The sequence below is a fragment of the Macaca mulatta genome, chromosome 15, assembly GCF_049350105.2.
Source record: "Macaca mulatta isolate MMU2019108-1 chromosome 15, T2T-MMU8v2.0, whole genome shotgun sequence".
Classification (NCBI taxonomy): Eukaryota; Metazoa; Chordata; class Mammalia; order Primates; family Cercopithecidae; genus Macaca; species Macaca mulatta.
Genome location: NC_133420.1, coordinates 83,923,513 through 83,942,101, shown reverse-complemented (window position 1 = coordinate 83,942,101; position 18,589 = coordinate 83,923,513). Strand labels below are relative to the sequence as shown.

At 37.9% G+C, this 18,589-nt stretch overlaps 1 protein-coding gene across 1 annotated transcript in view; it reads right to left on the bottom strand.

Moving 5' to 3' along the window:
- TTC39B (tetratricopeptide repeat domain 39B) overlaps nt 1-18,589 on the bottom strand; it is a 141,885-nt gene that overhangs the window by 57,905 nt on the left and 65,391 nt on the right. Inside the window, exon 3 of the mRNA XM_015117669.3 lies at nt 2,076-2,171. Coding sequence (XP_014973155.1) covers nt 2,076-2,171 — 96 coding nt within the window. The remainder of the gene's footprint in view (nt 1-2,075; nt 2,172-18,589) is intronic.

Sequence of the window (18,589 nt, the reverse complement as noted above, 5' to 3'; positions counted from 1 at the left end):
CCCACGTGACACTCAAAAAAAAAAAAAAAAAAAAAGAAATGTTCACTGGAGTATTTTGGATCTTTGGATTAGGGATGCCCACCCTGTGCTATCATGAAAACACTTCTCAATTATTTCTTATATTTGACCTCCACTTCCTTTTATGTAGCTTTAACCTCTTCCTCTCTAACTCCTTCCCAACTCAGAAATATACACAAACCTCATTCATTTCTATTTAAAGTAAAACCAGCAAGAAAGGTAACTCCCTCAATCTTGCTTTCTCTCCTAACGCACCCTTCTCCCACTCCTTCTTTTCATAGGCAAGAGCTTCAAAAAAGAACTGATGCTCACTCTCCCTACTTCCCCACCTCCCATTGATCTTTAGCCCTGCAGCCTGACTCCTGCCTCAACTTCCCTGAAATCTTACGAGCTAAAGGTGTCCAATGACCTAACTATGAAATGCAAAGGATACTTTTTCACCCGTATCCATGAAGACCTCTTTGCCACACCTGGCTCTGCTGACTGCATTCCAGAATTTGCCCCTCCCCAAGTCCCTTGCCTGTCCTGTGGCCACCAACTCATAGAGTCTTCCTCTCTCATACATCTATGTAGCTCTTGTTTGAACCGTCATTGTCTCAGCCATCCTTCAATGTTCTGTGTTCCCAAAGGTTCCTTCCTCCATTCTCTTCTCTTTCGGTATGGCTCTCTGGGAAATACAGGTGTGGTTTATCACTTCAACGACTACGTGCATGCTAAAGACTTCCAGTCTACAGATGCAGCTTGTTGCTGACTATGCATATCATGCCCTTATTTATTATCGCTTTCAGTAATTTTTATTTTATTATAGCTTTCAAACTCAGCATTATAAAGTCATTACTTAGGAAACCATGGGATGAGTTAGAGGATAACTATGAAGGAAGAGCACTTTTTGAAGAAAACACAAAATTCCATGAGCAGGGACATACACAGTAAAAAAGGATATGGAAAACAAATGCCTTAAGATACTTAGAAGTTATTTTCAACTTCATCTCCATTCTGCAACCTCTTCTGTATATTCCATGAGTAGAATCCTAAGACAAACTACCAAACCCATGAGTATAAAGAACACATGCAGAGCTGAAATTTCAAATGCAAAATCCAAACTGCTAAGGATCTGCTGTATAATCTTAAAAGTTTAATAAACCTCTAAGGATGGATGAAAAGTGCTTTCTCATGTACTAAAACAGCTTTAACAGAGCTGCCTTAATAACTCACAAAAAAACAACCTTCATGTTCAAAGAGAGAATCTGTTAATTCTAAATGATCTGGAAAGAAACAAAAATTAACCAAGTATGGTATCACAGAAAAATATCTAATGGAAGAGGAAAATATCGTGATATATTAAGTTTTAAAAAGTAGATTACTGAACAGTATATTTAATATGATCCCAATTAAGAAAAAAATTTAATATCTCTACATATGAAGAGAAAAAGAATGCACACAAAAATAATTAGGATTATAGTAATACATATTTCATTCTCTTTGTGCTTTCTATAGCTCTGAATTTTCTACAATGAACACTTCTTAAAATGTATTTTTAAACCAAGATTATGCAAAAAGTGTAAGAAAGAAACAATCATAATACAATATTTGATGAAAAGTCTATTATGGTTACAACTGTATCAAGAAGCACATGCCTAGGAAAAAGACTGGAAGGAAATACACCAAAATTCTGTGTTCAAGTGGCCACCATTATGGTTGATGTTTGTTTGTCCTTTCCTCCATTTTCCCCAATGTCTGGCAGTGTGATTTACTATTTTATAATAAAAATAACTGCCAAAAATATTTAAAGACAAAAAAGACTGGAAACGGAGTTGTGCCCCAAAGTTGAATTTTGTTTTGCTTTCATGTAACAGTGTCACCTATTCACTGAGTCCCTGAGCAGCCACCGTTTCTCCTTCCCTGATTTATAAAATGGGCACTCTACTTGCCTAGGCGTCTCCTGACCTCACAGGTTTGTCAAACACAATGCACTATGCAAATATCAGTATTCTATTCCTTCAAGGGTTGGACTGTTTCCCCCTCTTCCCCCAGGAATGCCCACGACCCTTCCTGACCTGTTCACAGTAGATGCTCCGCGTTGTCTGGGTGCCTGTTGTGTATCACATGATGCAAAGTGAAGGCTGCTTGTTGCCATATCTGAGTGAGAAGATCTGTTAATTAAAAAGGCAGAGTGAGGTTTTTTATTTCTTTGTCCTGTGAGAAAAATCTACATCAGTGCAATTACACAAGTCTTCCAATTATTTTTATATATTCATCAATTTTAAAAATCAAGTAACAAAAATCTACTGTATGTGTCAAACATTCCTGAAATACAGCCCTAATAACCTTATTTTTTCATTCTAGTACACAAAAAATAAGTTAACTGAAATTACTCCATAGCTCTCCACCCAAAGATAGGATTGTATCTTATATATGTCCTTCCAGGTTTTTTTCCCAAGTAAATCTATACATATTTTAATAAAACTTTATTAAAGCTATGTATTACAATGGGTTATCATATACAGTTATCATGGATTACATACAGGAATTATTCTGAATTTTTTCTTCTCAATAAATCCAGAGTTGCTTTATCATAGCATCTGCAACATTCTGCTGACTGGAAATACGATAATTTGTTACCTGTATCTCATTTTCAGGCATGTAGGTTACTCCCAAAGTTTTGGCATTACAAACTACTGTAATAAGCCCCTTTACTCACTTGCCTAATTATTTCCTAAAAATACATTCCTGAAGGCAAGGGTGCTTATTTTGTAAGGTACTTTATTTTTAATAAACTGTCTAATTTCCCATTAAATACATACCACAGAAAGCTGAAGTAACATAAAGAAGGTGAAGACCAATCTGCCTTGCAGAATCTTAGGCCAGTTTATTGACCCAAAGATATCTCACAAACACACCATGGGGGCAGGACCACTCAGAGAAGGAAACTTCCAGAAAGAATTTAAGAGTAAGTCCTGCCCTGTATTACAATAGAATTGCCAATCTCCTTCCAGTTCCACTCACCTTAACAGTACACATCTCACAGAGAAGAGCCAGAGTCATTTAAAAAAAAGGCAGAGTCATTAAAAAAGAGAAGTTGTGTGTGTGTGTGTGTGTGTGTGTGTGTTGTTTTGTTTTCAATTCTAAGATGTACAATGGGTGCAATGGCTCACACCTGTAATCTCAGCATTTTGGGAGGCCAAGGCGGGTGTATCACCTGAGGTCAGGAGTTCGAGACCAGCCTGACCAACATGGTGAAACTCTGTCTCCACTAAACATACAAAAATTAGCCAGGTCTGGTGGCGCATGCCTGTAATCTCAGCTACTCGGGAGGCTGAGACAGGAGAATCGCTTGAACCTAGGAGGCGGAGGTTGCGGTGAGCCAAGATCACACCATTGTACTCCAGCCTGGGCGACAAGAGTGAAACTCCATCTCAAAAATAAATAAATAAATAAATAAATAAATAAGTACAGTGCCCTCAATTAAGTGGAGTTCCCCCCACCCCCCATTTGGAAGTTCAGACTTTCCAATGTACTCTAATATTTTAGACTAGACATTCATTTTTATCTTGGACATATCAAGTTCCCTAAATTTTACACATCATGTAGGGGAAGATTGAAGTTATTCTTATAAGGCTGGTTAGGTGTGGGTGGTGGGAGGGAAGAAAACTCCACAGGTAAGGGGAAATGTCACTAGAAGACAAGTTATTTCCATCACAAAAACTTGTTATTATGAGAATACAGGTACCACTTCCATAAATAATACTCTGGGCAGTGACCATCAGCTCCGTTTACAAGCAGGGAAAGAGGAAGTGACTGACTGAAAAGGCTATCTATCCATTTGGCAAGAGTGCTTGCCCATTTGTTCACTTACAGACTCATTTTCAAGGACTAGAAACACACAGTCTCTGAACTGTACTGTTAAAATATCCCCTTTTCACATTTGCCTTTAGCTTTAATAAAAGTCTCCCCAATATTGAAATTTTTGCTTAGTCATAACTGTCACTCTTTTCTTTAACATCTCTGATTTTGAGGGCATACTTAGAAAAACCTTCCCTCTACAAAGATTATATAACATACTTTTACCTGTGTTTTACTTTTCAATATGTAATTTGTTTATTCGTTTATAATTTAAATAGATGGTACAAGATAGTGCTGTGTAATTTTTTTCCCTAACCTTTTGCCATGTTTCCCAAGATTGTTTTTAAAAAAACCACATCTTTTACCCCAATGATTTGACATGCCATAACACACTAGATATAAACATAAATTTGTTGTGCCAGGTAAATATTATATGTTTCAAAGTGCTAAAATAATTGGGACTGGGAACGGTGGCCCACGCCTATAATTGCAGCACTTTGAGAGGTTGAGGCAGGCAGATTACTTGAGGTCATGAGTTTGAGAACAGCCTGGCCAACATGGTGAAACCCTATCTCTAATAAAAATACAAAACTTAGCCAGGCATGGTGGCGGGTGCCTGTAATCCCAGCTACTCGGGAGGCTGAGACAGGAGAATCACTTGAACCTGAGAGGCAGAGGATGCAGTGAGCCAAGATTGTGCTACTGCACTCCAGCCTGGGTGACAAGAGTGAAACTCTATCTCAAAAAATAAAAATAGTAATAATGAATTGGGAGGCCATTCAGCAAAGATGGTTCCTATACAAGCAAATGGAAACTCAACTCAATGTAAACATTGAAAACGAAACTTAAGCTAAGCCAATCAGACACCACCAACTCACCTCTAACTAGGAACCTCCCACTTGTTCCAGTGAAATATTTTATTTGTCTTGCTTCTTTAAATACTTCCCACTTCTTAGGAAGAACACTGAACTGCTTGTGTTCTAATGATACTCAGTTCAGGAAGCACTCAGTGCTCAAACCAACTAGCTAAAATATTACTGTGCCTAAATTAATCCGTTAACAAAAGCTAAAATTATTGTATCTTTACCTGACACAACAGACTTGAATTTACCAGAATATAATAATTATTAATAAAATAATGTTACATTTTATTCCTCTTTTCTAAGGTATAAAGGTTTAGATTCTTCTAGTCCTTTATGTTTGTATACACATGTACATGAAGTCACAGAAATTCTATAGTATTTCTAGATTTATGTTAATATCACAATAAGCATATCATGCCACAAACTAATTTTTTATTAAACAGGATTTTTTTAGATATAGACCTAACTCATTTATTGAAAGTACTGTCTAGTGTTTTAAGAACGCATTTTCTCATTTTGTTAATAAGAAATGCTTCAAATACATAAAGTAGAGAAAATAATACTGCAAACACACAAGTATAATCTAGAATCCATTTTGTGTACAGTCTGAGCTACATTTAATTCTTTCCTGCATGGATAAGCAAGAAATAACTCATCTACTTGTTATAACAGTTTGGAAACTAGGCAAAAGGAAGACTGCGTGTCCTCTCAAGGTCATCTTGGAGCACTGTCCAACAGGCCCACCCAAGGAACATTTAATTCCCTAGGGGGTATATATTTTGTTTGGCTTGCTATTTACTATTAAAACCTACACTCTGTAAAATTATGTTAACTTGTAGATTTTTTAATCTGGTAGATATGCAAATAATTTCTGTGTGGTAAGATTATAGTTTTATTACTTTGCTGGAGGTTAACCAGTTTAGTACATAACAAACCTTATTTCAGCACTTATTCTTTCCTCAGTTCTCCAAATGCTGTTACCAGTTTTACCATCTTGCTTGATTTCCTCATTGACATGTGTTGATTCCATAATTATGATACTTTGACATACTGGATTATTCTCCTGTCTCTTACACACAGCAGTTTTCCATATGTGCGCAGCTCTGTTTCTGGGCATTCTTTTGTTCCATCACATATTTGCCTCTCTCTGCACTAGTCACACCATTTTTATTATCATGGCTTTCTGAGACCTGTAAGCCAATTGGGGCAAGTTCTCTACTTTATTAAATACTCTTTTTGTTGGATTGCTATTATCACACCTACATTCTTGTTTATGAATTTCAGAGTTAGTCATTATAACATTACAAGCAAGTCTTGCTGGAGTTTTGACTGAGAATTCATTACGTTATTAGGAAATCTACAGAGAATTGTTGTCTTTATAATATTGCATCTTCACATCTTTACACATTTATTCAGGTCTTCTCTTATTTCCTTCAATAAAGGCTTTTAATATCTGAACACTGTACTGATATGCATGTACCTTTGCCAAAGAGCCATGCTAAATCTTTATACTGGAGGCTACGAAAAGTAACACACTGAACTTCAATTACACCTATTAGTACATTGGAATATATGCCCTTATTTTGTCTTGTTTTAACGGCTCTAACTTTTAAGTTTTTAAACAGCTTTATTGAGACATAATTCACAGATCATAGAATTCACCCAATTAATGTTTATAATCAATGGTTTTTAGTATATTCAGAGACTATCACCACAATCTAATTTTATAACATTTTGTCACCCAAATGTATCCATCTATTAGCAGTCACTCCTCATTCTCCATTCCACCTCCTCTAGTCCTAAACAACCACTAATCTACTTTCTCTGTCTACAGATTTGCCTATTCTGGACATTTCATATCAATGGAATCATAAAACGTGTGGTCTTTATGCTTGGCTTTTTCAGTTAGCATGTTTTCAAGATTCATTCATGTGGTAGCATGCAACAGTACTTCACTCCTTTTCATTGCCTAATATTATCCCATTGCATAGATATATCACATTTTGTTAATCATTTGTTGATAACATATTAATTATTTGTGGCCATAATGAATAATGCTGTTATGAACATTCATGTACAAGCTCTTGGTCAGGCACGGTGGCTCACTCCTGTAATCCCAGCAGGACTTTGGGAGGCCGAGGCGGGCAGATCACTTGAGGTCAGGAGTTCAAGACCTGCCTGGCCAACATGGCAAAACTCCATCTCTACTAAAAATACAAAAATTAGCTGGGCATGGTGGTGTGCACCTGTAATCCCAGCTACTTGGGAGGCTGAGGCAGGAGAATTGCTTGAACCCGGGAGACGGAGATTGCAGTGAGCCGAAATCGTGCCACTGCACTCTAGCCTGGGTGACAGAGTGAGACTCCATCTCACCAAAAAAAAAAAAAACAAAAAAAAAAAACAAAAAAAAAAACAAAAAAAACACAAGTTATTGTGTGGACATGTATTTTCATTTCTCTTAATTATACATCTAGCATTGCTATGGAATGCTAAATATATGGTATGTGGAATTGCTACATTATGTGGTAACTCTATGTTTGACATTTTGAAGAACTACTAGACTGTTTTCCAAAGTGGTTGTGTGATTTTTCTGTTTTTTTTTTTTTTTTTTTGTAGAAATGGTGCCTTGCCATCTTACCCAGGCTGGCCTTGAACTCCTAGGCTCAAGCAATCCTCCCACCCCAGCTTCCCAGAGTGCTTGGATTACCAGCATGAGCCACCATGCCCAGCCGGCTATATGATTTTATACTCCCACCAATAATGTACTAGAGTCCCAATTTCTCAACAGTTTGGCCAGTATTTGTTTTTGTCCATGAGATATGGTGGTATCTCATTGTAGTTTTTGGTGTGCATTTGCTTATTGACTAATAACGTTGAGAATCTTTTTAGGCACTTAATGGCCAACTGTATATCTTCTTTGGAGTAATGTCTGTTCAGATTATTTTCCCATATTTAATTGAGTTACTTATCTTTTTATTTTCCCTTGAATACTGCTCTAATTTTAATCACTAGGTAGAACTATTTGCGAGTGTAAAGCTTACAGTTATCTTTGTTTATACTTTTTCTCTCAATCAAATCATAGATAGCAGAGCCAATTCAAATTTAACTTCCCCAATAAATCCAACACAACATGCTATGTTCCTGCACAATGAGATAAAAGCTAGCCCACATTTAAAAATAAAATAAAATTTCAAAAATGAATAAAAATATGTCCTTCAAGTTTTTCCATCAACATTAAAATTTCCCCTTAGGGGAGAAAAGGAATGAGTGTGGATAGGCCAACTGATATGCTCTGGAAGCCACCATGTTTGTAATCTAGAGTCGAAATGGTATCCACCAAGCCAGTGCAGCCCTCTCAACTCCTGCAGAGACCTTGGCACATCTCACCAGGAGCTCCCCCTAGTCACCCCTACCAGGGTTGGTGCTTGAGCTCATCACTGGGATACTCATGGGCAAGCTAGGGAATCCAGTTCTGCCCAGCTATGTCCCCCCTCCCAAACCTGAACAGGAACCTCAAGGCACCAGGCACTCCTCTGTCCAACTCATCACCTGAAACACAGAGGGCACGTCACAGTAAATAAAAGTCAAGTACATACCCACCTGCTTGTGCGGCAACGGGCTCTTACCCATAAGTGCCACCTACTGGCTTCCAAGTCAAACTGCACAGTCCAATATAAAACCTGCGGACAGAATTGCGCAGGGCTATAGAAGCGAATCCAAAAGACCCTATCCAACATACTTACTCTATAGTTACACTCTTAGAAGAGGTCGAAACGGGGCGGGGGGTGCAGGGGGGAAAACCAATCTCAATGAAAATAAATTCAAAAACAAAAACTAGTAGCCTCTCTAGATGAGAAGAAACCAACATAAAAATTCTGGCACCATGAAAAATCTAAATGTTGTGACATCACCAAAGGGTCACACTAGCTCTCTAGCAACAGACCCTAACCAAATAAAAACTCAGAAATGGCAGATAAATAATTCAGAGTATGGGCTGCAAGCAAGCTCAATGAGATCCAAGAGAAGGTTGAAAAACCAACACAATGAAACCATGAAAGTAATCCAAGAAATGAAGGAAGAGACTAATATCCTTTAAAAAACAAAAACAAAACAAAACAAAACAAAAACAAAAAGCCCCAGAACTTCTGGAAATGAAAAATTCACTTAAGAAATTTCAAAATACTGTTGATTGGAACAATAGACTGGATAGGCAGAAGAAAGAATTTCAGAGCTTAAAGACCTCCAATTCATATCACCAACTAATAATTTTTTTAAAAAATAGCTTGAAGACCAACCTTTCAAATTAACCCAAACAAAAATAAAGAAAAAAGAATTTTTGAAAATGAACAAAGCACTTCAGACATACAGGATTGTGTAAAGCAACCAAACCTATGGCCTATAGGCATTTCTGAGAAGGAAGAAGAAAAAGTAAGCAACCTGGAAAATATATTTGAGGGAATAATTCAGGAAAATCCCTAATCTTTCTAGAGAGGTGAACATCCAGATACAAGACATTCAGAGAACACCTGCAAGATACTATGCAAGATGAACTTCACCAAGGCATATAGTCATCAGACTATCCAAGGTCAACACTAAAGAAAAAATGTTAAAGGCAACTAGAGAGAAAGGTCAAATCACCTACAAAGGAAAACCCATCTGACTAAGAGCAAACTTCTCAGCAGAAACCCTACAAACCAGAAGAGATTGGGGTCTATTTTTAGCATCCTTAAAGAAAAAAAAAATGCCAGCCAAGAATTTCACATCCTGCCAAACTAAGCTTCATCAATGAAGAAGAAATAAAATATTTTCTAGACAAGCAAATACTAAGGGCATCTGTCACCACAAGACCTATCCTACAAGAAATGCTGAAGAGAATTCTAAACATGGAAATGAAAGGATAATACTCACCATCATAAAAGAACACGTAAGTGCAAAGTTCACAGATCTTATAAAACAATTACACAATTGAAACTCCAAAACAACTAGCTAACAACACTATGACAGGAATAAAACCTCACATATCAATACTAACCTAAATGTAAATGACCTAAATGCCCCACTTAAAAGATACGGAGTAGCAAACTAGTTTTTTTTTTTTAAATACAAGACCTAACCATCTGCTGCCTACAAGTGACCCACCTACTGGCTAAAGATACCTTTAGACTCAAAGTAAAAGGGAGAAAAAAGACATAAAACGAGAATGGAAAATAAAAGTGAGCACAAGTCACTATTCTCATATCAAGTAAAACAGACTTCAAACCAACTAACAGTAAAAAAAGACAAAGAAGGACATTTTACCTATAATGATAAAGGATTCAATATAACAAGAAGATTTAACTATTCTAAATATATATGCAACCAATACTGGGGCACCCAGATTTATCAAACAAATCCTACTAGACCTAAGAGAATAGACTGATATTAACACAATTATAGTAAGAGACTTCGGCACCTCCACTGACATCACTAGACAGATCATCGAGGCAGAAAATCAACAAAAAAACTCGGGACTTAAACTGGGTTACAGACCAAATGGACCTAAGAGACATTTACAGAACATTCTACCAAACAACCACAGAATAAACACTCTTTTCATTTGTGCGTGGAACATTCTCCAGAATCAACCATATACTCAGCCATAAAGCAAGTCTCAATAAAATCAAATAAATAAAAATCATATCGAGTATCTTCTCATATCAGAGTGGGATGAAATTAGAAATCAATTCCAAGAAGAACTCTCAAAACTATACAAGTACATGGAACCTAAACAACTTGCTCCTGAGCAACTCTTGGGTAAACAATGAAATTAAGGCAGAAATAAAAAAATTCTTTTAAATGAATGAAAACAAAGACACAACATACTAAAACCTCTGGTACACAGCAAAAGCAGTGCTAAGAGGAAAGTTGATAGCATTAAACACCTACATCAAAAAGACAGAAAGACCTCAAATTAACAACCTAACATCACAACTCAAGGAACTAGAAAAACAAGAACAACCCAACCCAAAGCTAGCAGAAGAAAAGAACTAACAAAGATCAGAGCAAAACTAAATGAGATTTAAAAAAAAAAAAAGGCAAGAAATCAACAAACTGGCCGGGCACAGCGGCTCCTACCTATAATCCCAGCACTTTGGGTGGCCCAAGCGGGTGGATCACCTGATGTTAGGAGTTTGAGGCCAGCCTGGCCAACATGATGAAACGCCATCTCCACTAAAAATACAAAAATCAGTGGGGCATGGTGGTGCATGCCTGTAGTCCCAGGTACTTGGGAGGCTGAGGCAGAAGAATTACTTGAACCCAGGGGGCAGAGGTTGCAGTGAGCCAAGATCATGCCACTGTATTCTAGCCTGGGCAACAAAGCAAGACTCCATCTCAAAAAAGAAAAGAATCAACAAACTGAAAAGTCAGTTCTTCCAAAAGGATAAACCAATTGGCAGACCATTAGCTAGACTAACCAAGAAAATGAAAGAGAAGATTCAAATAAGCATAATCAGAAATGATAAAGGTGATATTACAACCAATACCACAGAAATACAAATAATCATAAGAGAGTCCTATGAACTCCTTCACGTACACAAACTAGAAAACCTAGAGGAAATGGATAAATTCCTGAAAACATACAAACTCCCAAGATTGAAACAGAAGGAAAAAGAAATCCCAAGCAGACCAATAATAAGTAATGAAATTAAACCAGTAATAAAAAATCTACTGGGAAAAAAAAAAAAAAAAAAAGCAGCTCAGGACCAGATGCATTCACATCCACATTTTACCAGACATATAAAGACAAGCTACTACCAATCTTACTGAAACTATTACAAAAAATTTGAGGAGGTGCAGTCACTCCATAACACCTTCTATGAATCCAGTATCACCCTGATACTAAAATCAGACAACACAACAAAAACAGAAAACTACCAACCAATATCCCTGATGAACACAGATGCAAAAATCCTCCACAAAATACTAGAAAACTGAATCCAACATACATCAAAAATATAATTCACCACAATCAAGTGAGCTTTATTCCAGGTATGCAAGGATGGTTCAACATACGCCATATGTGACAAACCCACAGCCAACATCATACTGAATTGGGAAATGTTGAAAGCATTTCCCCTAAGGATGGAAAAAAATGAGGACACCCACTTTCACCACTTTTATTCAACATAATACTGGAAGTCCAAGCCAAAGGAATGAGACAAGAGAAAGATATAAAAGGCATCCAAATTGGAAAAAAAGAAGTCAAATTATCTTTTTTCATTGATGACATAATCATACACCTAGAAAGCCCCAAAGACTCCTCCCAAAAGACAGAAAACCCTGAAGACTCCTCCAAAAGACTCCTAGACTTGATAAACAACTTCAGTAAAGTCAAGATACAAAATCAACGCACAAAAATCAGTAGCATTTCTATATACCAATTTTATCAAGCTGAGAACCAAATCAAGAACTGAATCCCATTTATGTTAGCCACAACAAAAATCCTAGGAATACATTTAACCAAGGAGGTAAAAGATCTCTACAAGGAGAATGACAAAACACTGATGAAAGAAATCACAGATCATACAAACAAATGGAAAAACGTCCCATGCACATGGACTGGAAGAATCAGTATCATTAAAATGACCATATTGGCTGGGCATGGTGGCTCATACCTGTAATCCCAGCACTTTGGGAGGCCGAGACAGGCTGATTACTTGAGCTCAGAAGTTTAAGACCAGCCTGGGCAACACGGCAAAACTCTGTCTCTACAAAAAATACGAAAATTATCTGAGCATGGTATCACATGGCTACAGTCCTAGCAACTAAGGAGGCTTAAGTGGAAGGATCACTTGAGTCTGGGAGGCATAGGTTGCAGTGAGCCAAGATCACACCACTGCACTCAGCCCAGGTGACAGAGTGAGACCCTGTCTCAAAAATAAGAAAGTATTTGCAGACTCTGCCTCCGACAAAAGACTAACATCCAGAATCTATAAGGAACTCAAACAACTCAATAGGAAAGAAACAACCAACCCCATTAAAAACTGGGCAAAAAGGCCTGAACAGATATTTATCAAATAAAGTAATACAAGAGGCCAACAAACACGTAAAAAAAAAAATGCTCAACATCACTAATCATCAGAGAAACACAAATTATAACCACAATGAGATATCATCTTATACCAGTCAGAATGGCTATTGTTAAAAAATCAAAACACAACAGATGTTGGATTACCTGTGGAGAAAGGGGAACACTTGTACACTGTTGGTGGGAACAGACGTTGCTTCAACCTCTATGGAAAACAGTATGAAGATATCTCAAGAAGCTAAAAATAGCACTACCATTCAAGACAGCAATCCCACTACGTGGTATCTACCCAAAGGAAAAGAAATCTTTATATAAAAAAGACACCTGCACTCATACATTTATCACAGCACTATTCACAACAGCAAAGCCATGGAATGAACCTAGGTGTCCATTAATGGTTGAATGGATAAAGAAAATGTGGAATATATACACAATAGAATACTATGTAGCCACAAAAAGGAATGAAATCATCTTTGCAGCAACTTGAATGGCGCTAGAAGCCATTATCCTAGGTGAACTAAGTCAGAAGCAGAAAATCAAATACCACCGGTTCTCACTTCTGAAAGCTAAACAATAGGTACACATGCAAATAAAGATGGAAATAACAGACACTTGGCACTCCAAAAAAGGGGAGGGAGGATGGAGGTAAAGTTTGAAAAATTACCTTTTAGATACAATGTTCAATATTTGGGTGGTGAGTACACTAGAAGCTCAATCCCCACCATCATGCAATATACCCATGTAACAGACATGCACATGTACCTTCAAATCTAAAACTTTAAAAATAAAAAATGGTATCCACTAGAATTATGAAATGCAGGACTCTGACACACCACTGGAAATCTATTGCCTAATATTATTGGCTACATAAAAAATATTTGTCTTTCTTACTAAAAAAAAACTGCTTGCCAGACCAAATTCTACACAACGATGATTCCTCAAAGAGCTGTTCTCATGGCCAATGATCAGAGGAAAGAGGAGGTGCTGCTGCTGACAATGAGAAAGCAAGAAGAGCCCAAAAATAAAAAGATACTCCCCAAGTATCATTTTACTGCCAACTCCAATCCCATTTTGTCAGGCCTGTCACCAGCGCTTTCAGAATCAAAGGAATATACTTTCAATTTTTTCTCTCCACTCTGGCCCTGTTCCTTAAGAAGGAAAAACTAAACAGCTGAAAAAGGCCAAAGGGCAAGCGCCAACAAGGATATAACTGTTCTATGAAACGAGAAACTGGCGAACTGATAAACTAGATAATCTTCTCCCTAAATAATCTACGCTTAGACTTCTTACAAAGCCTTCCTCAATCAAAACTGTAACCCTTAGTATTATCTGTAGGATGTGGGTAATCTTTAGAATCTTTGTAGTTTTCTATGGTTTTTTTTTTTTTTTCAAAAATGATAATGCACTATTTTAACAATCATGAAAAAAGTTAAGCACATATTTTGAGTAATTTAAGTCTATATTCATGAAAGGAATATTCAAATATTAATTTAAGGAAGCACCCTCTGATCATCCCTTTTATATCACACAAAACTCAAAATAGTTCTCCTAAGAAATATGCAAGAACAGTATAATTTATTATTTTTAGCCCTCTCCACATGAAGAACTCAGAATACATCACTACTCAATATGTTTCTCATGTTATTTTAGACCTTTTAGAAGTCTTCCAAGCTTTCACTACTTTAAAAAAGTCAGTTCTTGAATGTGGTTTTTCTAATTTTATCTTTTCTATTTCCTGCATTTGATAACATGCTTCAATAGGTCTACTATTATATTCCTGAATTGCTTTCAAACTTATTACTTTATGCACATTTACCATCTCAATTTGGTCCTTAATGCAGCTACCTTTGCTAAAAATGAACTATGATTCATGCCTTATTGAAGGAATCAGCCCTCACAGGAAGCTAAGAAATGGCGCTCTCACGAGTTCTCTAATATCAGCCTTGTTTCCCATCTTTGGCAGATGAGAAAAAAGCAGCACACGAGGGCCATGTAAATGTGATATTTGCCAAGTGTCCCTTAGCTCTATATGGAAAATGGAGAATGACAAGCTCATTCAAACAGATGGATTCATAACTGTTTGAACAGCTTCTCTCAAAAGGTACTTCCCTTTATCATGCGTTCTACATTTGTATCAGAAACTGGGATTAAAATAGAGAATGCAAGGCAAAAAAAAAAATCTCTGCAAAACAATGAAACTGGGAAAGAGAGCAGTGAATGGACCATAATTTAAAAAGATAACGCTGTAAGTGGACAACTTATATTTAGTAAACTAAAATTTAATTTTTATCCATAAACATTTAGGAATGCCATATTCCAGGCATGGTATCAGATGTTGAAACACACAAAATAATAGCATGCCTGCTCTCAAAGATGATACCTGAGTGAGAATAAATTATAAATTCCTGAATCTGAATCCAAAAAATCTAACTGAATAAAAACAGGATAAAAGAGATGTGACTTAACAACATGGTAAAAAGTTGCGAATTATTTTAAATGAATTTATGAACACAACAGAACATGAATGCTGATACAACTTAAGTTGTATTAAGAAAACTATAGCATCTAGAATGAGGAAAATAGCATCTTTCCTAAGTTTCTTTTAATTAACTCTTTTTTTTTTTTTTTGGAGACAGAGTCTAGTTCTGTTGCCCAGGCTGGGGCGCAGTAGTGGGACCTCAGCACACTGTGACCTCTGCCTCATAGTTTCAAGCAATTCTCCTGTCTCAGCCTCCCAAGTACCTGGGACTACAGGCACACGCCACCACCATGCCTGGCTAATTTTTGTATTTTTAGTAGAAACAGGGTTTCATGACATTGGTCAGGCTGGTCTCGAACTCGTGACCTCAGGCGATCCACCTGCCTCGACCTCCCAAAGTGCTGGGATTACAGGCATGAGCCACCGCACCCAGCCTAATTAACTCTGACTTAAAAATATAATTATCTCTTAATCAAGAGTACAAACTTCATAAAGGCAGGATTGTATCGCAGCACCTAGTACAGTGTCTTCCAGGTAATGATCTTCAATAACACTGTGCTGGTTGACTGAATAAATAAAGGAGCAAATGAAGGATAACATCATTCTCCTCTAGTCAGACCAGTCACACCTGGCCTACCTGATATTCTAGACATACTCTTTTAAGAATATCAACAACAGGAAATGCAGGCCAGGCACGGTGGCTCATGTCTGTAATCCCAGCACTTTGGGAGGCCAAGGCAGGCAGATCACTTGAATCCAGGAGTTTGAGACCAGCCTGGGCAACATAGGGAGACCCCATCTCTACAAAAAATACGAAAAATTAGCCAGGCATGGTAGTGCATGCCTATAGTCCCAGCTACTCCGGCAGCTGAAGCAGGAGGATTGCTTGAGACAGGGAGGTTGACTGAGGCTGCAGTGAGCTATGATCACATCACTACACTCCAACCTGGGTGACAGAGGAAGACCCTATCTCAAAAAAAAAAAAAAAGAAAGAAAGAAAGAAGAATTGGAAGACAGCAGAGAAAAAGAAAGGAATACGAAAGCTTCATTCACTAGAAAGATTTTGGTTCACCTTCTAGACCACCTTCTCTGGAGCAAAATCCTACTCTCAAATGACTCAGAAAATACATAATAATATGTATACATAGAGTAATAAAACAAATATGGCAAAATGTTAAAACTGAATTAAGGGCATTCAGAAGTTCTCTGTTACTCTTGCCCTTTTTCTGTAAGTTTGGAATTATCACAAAATTAAAAGTTTTTTTAAAAGACAGCTTATTGGCATGATGATCCTCTAACAAAGGGCAGAGACAGGGATTAAATGTGAGTGGCAAGTGGATCTCAGCAACCTGTGGGCCAACCAACGCCAGTGGAGAATGCCAAGTCCTTGGGCCATAGGCACACCAACAGTCCAGAAATCCTTTGGTGGCATACGCAGCAAGGAGAGAGGCCAATGCAGAGACAACAGGATGGGGCCCTCTACCAGGTAGCAGTCCCCAGACAGAAGCCATCCCTACACCACCTCTTCCTGCACCCAATGTCATGTCAGAAGGAGGAGAGAGAGGGGAAACCTTTTAAGAAGGAAGATATAAGACCGATACATAGTTTAAGTTTTTACTTAACTAGGCATTTACCCCTCCCACATCTCTCAGAAAACCTGAGTCACTCCAAAAGAGACTGCTGGAAATTTGAACAGATGATGTAATTTTTAACTGACCACTTAATGTGCTTTTCAGTCCTCAATGGGGATGAAAGTTCCAGAGCAAAGAAGAACAGCTGAAAAAAATAAAAGTACATTTTCATATAAAATACAAAGCATGATTCAGACCCTACTCATTGAGGGGCAGAACAAGATGGCAGAATATAAGGCTCCACTGATCATCGCCCCTGCAAGGAGACCAAGTTAACAACTGTCTACAGATAAAAGCACTTTCGTAAGAACCAAAAATCAGGTGAGCACTCGTAGTACCTGGCTTTAACTTCATATCGAAGACGCTACTCACTAAGAAAATGGAAGGCAGGCTGGGTACGGTGCCTCACACCTGTAATCCCCAGGGTTTTGGGAGGCTGAGATAGGAGGATCACTTGAGCCCAGGACTTCCAGACCAGCCTGGGCAACATAGCAATACCCCATCTCTACAAAAAAAATAAAAAATTAGATGTATGTAGTGGCATACACCTACAGCCTTAGCTACTTGGGAGGCTGAGAGGACAGCCTGAGCCCAGGAGTTCAAAGCTGCAGTGAGCAGCACTGTGCAGTGCGCTGTCGCCCAGGCTGGAGTCTCTAAAAACATTTTTTTTTCCATTTAAAAAAATTTTTATAAAGAAAATGGAAGGTAGTGCTTGCTATCTCTTTCAGCAAAAGAAACTACTCCAACAGCTGTTGTTTTCCTGGCCCACAGTCATAGCAAATTACTGACCAAGTTGGAAACTCAGAACCAGAGCCTGTATCTTTTCAAATTCTTTCCTTAGGCAAGCAAATCACACTCCTTCACATTATTTAAAACAAACAGCAATGGAATGTTGGACTGACAAGAGAGAGGCACAGCTCCTGTTTCATTTTGCTAGTTTTCTTTGCTGGTTTTTTAAATTAAAAACAAACAAAAATCCTTTTCCTGTTGGAGGATTCTCTTATTTCTGACCGAAAACTTCTTACCTAATCTATGAATTATCCTTTCTCACCACATGACTGGAGGGTGATTTAGGAGAAGACATGCTGGGACACACAGCAGACCACTGTGTTCCTGTCCTAGGTATGCCAGTCCCTGGCAGGCAGTGTGGCTTTGCGCCACTCCCTCACTTCCATGGGCCTCAGTGTCCCCATCCGCAAAAGCAAAGCAGCAATAACAACACCTGCCCTATCTCCCTCCCAGGGATACCACAAGGAAAGAACGTGCTCCATTTTGTAAAATCACTTTTTAAACTGAAACATCACATCAATGTAAGGGAATGAAGTTGCTGATGTTATTAGAGGAGTTATACAGGAGTATAGTGGTGCTGATGTTATTAGAGGAGTTATGGGAGCCAAGAACTTCCCATTAGACAGACCATTATATTCCTGCTATTCAGCAGTTCTGCTTAATGCTTCCTGCAGTCATGGGGCAGACGCCACTGAGGCAGCATGTGCCATTTGCATTGCATCCCTCCACGTTGGAATGAGATATTTTCAGATGTAGAGCATATACAGGTTTTCAGTGGGACACTGAATGGGGCGGACATTGCCTTTTCTTTTAAAAGATCACCACCTAAAACAAAGAGTAACAAAGTTTTTCTAAAGGTAATTCTAACAAGTTTTCCTTTTATTTGCCTCATGACCCA